The 1846-nt window shown below is 49.0% G+C and overlaps 1 protein-coding gene across 1 annotated transcript; it reads left to right on the forward strand.

Moving 5' to 3' along the window:
- Positions 1 to 391: 391 nt before the first annotated feature.
- LOC307154609 (uncharacterized protein) lies at positions 392 to 1406 on the forward strand. Its single transcript, XM_079864610.1, has 3 exons — positions 392 to 498; positions 795 to 1022; positions 1128 to 1406. Exons 1-3 carry the CDS (start codon positions 396 to 398, stop codon positions 1181 to 1183), a joined length of 387 nt encoding a protein of 128 aa, XP_079720736.1. The 5' UTR covers positions 392 to 395; the 3' UTR covers positions 1184 to 1406.
- The last annotated feature ends 440 nt before the right edge of the window (positions 1407 to 1846 follow it).

Raw genomic sequence — 1846 nt, forward strand, 5'->3', positions numbered from 1 at the left:
CTCCTGGGCTTGTCTCTTTTCCTCCTTCTTCCTTGCCATCTCTTCCTTCCGCTTTCTCATCTTTTCTTCCTTCTCTTTCTCCTCAGTTTCTTTTTCAACCAGCAGGTCGAAATATTCGTCGCTGGTGATGACACGAGCTGGCAAGGGAATGCGGCGCCTCACCTTCTCCTTCCTCTCCAGGGCTGGACTTATGAGGACGTTAGCCAGACTCTCCGGGATTACGCCTGCTGCCACCAGGTAATTTTTGGGAACTATTCTATTGTTACAGGTGGGGCAAGGTGTTTGAGTGATGGATGGTGTGGTGGGAGCGACGGATGGTGTGGTGGGAGCGACGGATGGTGTGGTGGGAGCGATGGGAGCGACGGATGGTGTGGTGGGAGCGATGGGAGCGACGGATGGTGTGGTGGGAGCGACGGATGAAATGGAAGCAGGGCTGGATGGTGTGGCGTCACTTCCATCTGCAGATGGGAGCACTCTCACCACCTAAGAAAATAAAACGTATGTAAAACTCATTAGATTAGATTCAACTTTATTGTCACTGTGCAGTGTACAAGTACATACCCAATGAAATGCAGTTAGCATCTAACCAGAAGTGCAAATAACAAAGTATATAAATGGATATAAAAAAATGTGTATATACATTAAGTTTTATGACATATAGTGCAAGTTATGAGGTAGATGGGGAGAGACTAGCACAGTGCAAATGACTGTACATACACTTGAAAAGAATGCAAGTAACTAGAGGGTGAGTTATCATTGTATTAATGTCAAAATTACCTGTGTTGTGTCCACAGCAGCCCTGGACAGAGGAAAGATTCCAGCCTTGCGGAATCCAGCCTTGACATTTTGGGTTGAGACAGCAGTCGGGTACACGTGTTTTAGGAGAGCTGAAAACTGCCTCTTCCCCACAACGATGTCCCCTCGCACCAGACCCATCCTGGACGCCATGGTGGAGAAAGCGGTCTTCAGTGGGTTGAAAACCGCAATATCCAGGGGCTGTAGTATGTGTGTGGTGTGGGCAGGTAGGCAGAGAATTTCAACGTTGTTTTCTCTGCAGAACATGATTACTTCCCTGGAAACATGTGTTTCGTGTTGGTCCATGATTAAAATTAGTGGTCTTTCCTCAGGAGCATACCTGATAAAATGGTGGAGCCATTTCAAGAAGAGCTCTGAGTCCATGTAACCCTTTTCCTGAATCCCATAGAGGGCGTTGGGGGGCCCATCCAGCCTATAGGCGTTGCTTGGGAGGCAGCCGGGGTAAATGACAAAGGGTGGAATGCTGTCCCCGGCTGCATTCACACAGCAGTGGACCGTGATGTGCTCCCTTGTCGTCTGCTGCTGCTGATAAATGTGTTTTCTCCCAGTCTGGCATAGGACCTTCTCCCTGGACCGGGGCTTGTCTCCAAAGCCGGTCTCATCACAATTATAGATGAGATGTGGCTTGTCCTCCAGACTGTGCTTCTCATAAAGGGCCTTGTATAGTTTGAAGAAACCTTCAATGGCCTCTGGTGTGGCGCCATGGACTCTGGCTCGGTCCAGGGAATCTGCCGTCCTTGAGGCCAATTCTGGGTGGCGGGCCTTAAACCTCGACCACCACACATCACTTGGCCCCTTCTCCAGGTTTACAGTGGTGGTCTCTGTTCTGCCACTCTCCTTAATGATCCCAGTAGCCAGCACCTTGACAAGGGATCTTGTCACTGGGAAGCCATGGTCCGCCATCCAGAATATAAAAGAAAGAAGAGCCTCTTCCTCTCCAGGTGTCAGGACCGAATTAGGATGAGGGTTGTGGACATATATTTTTTTTTTATAGTCCTGAAGAGTGGTGTGGCGAATGCCAAATTTTTTT

This window comes from Squalius cephalus, assembly GCF_949319135.1.
Source record: "Squalius cephalus genome assembly, chromosome: 2".
Classification (NCBI taxonomy): Eukaryota; Metazoa; Chordata; class Actinopteri; order Cypriniformes; family Leuciscidae; genus Squalius; species Squalius cephalus.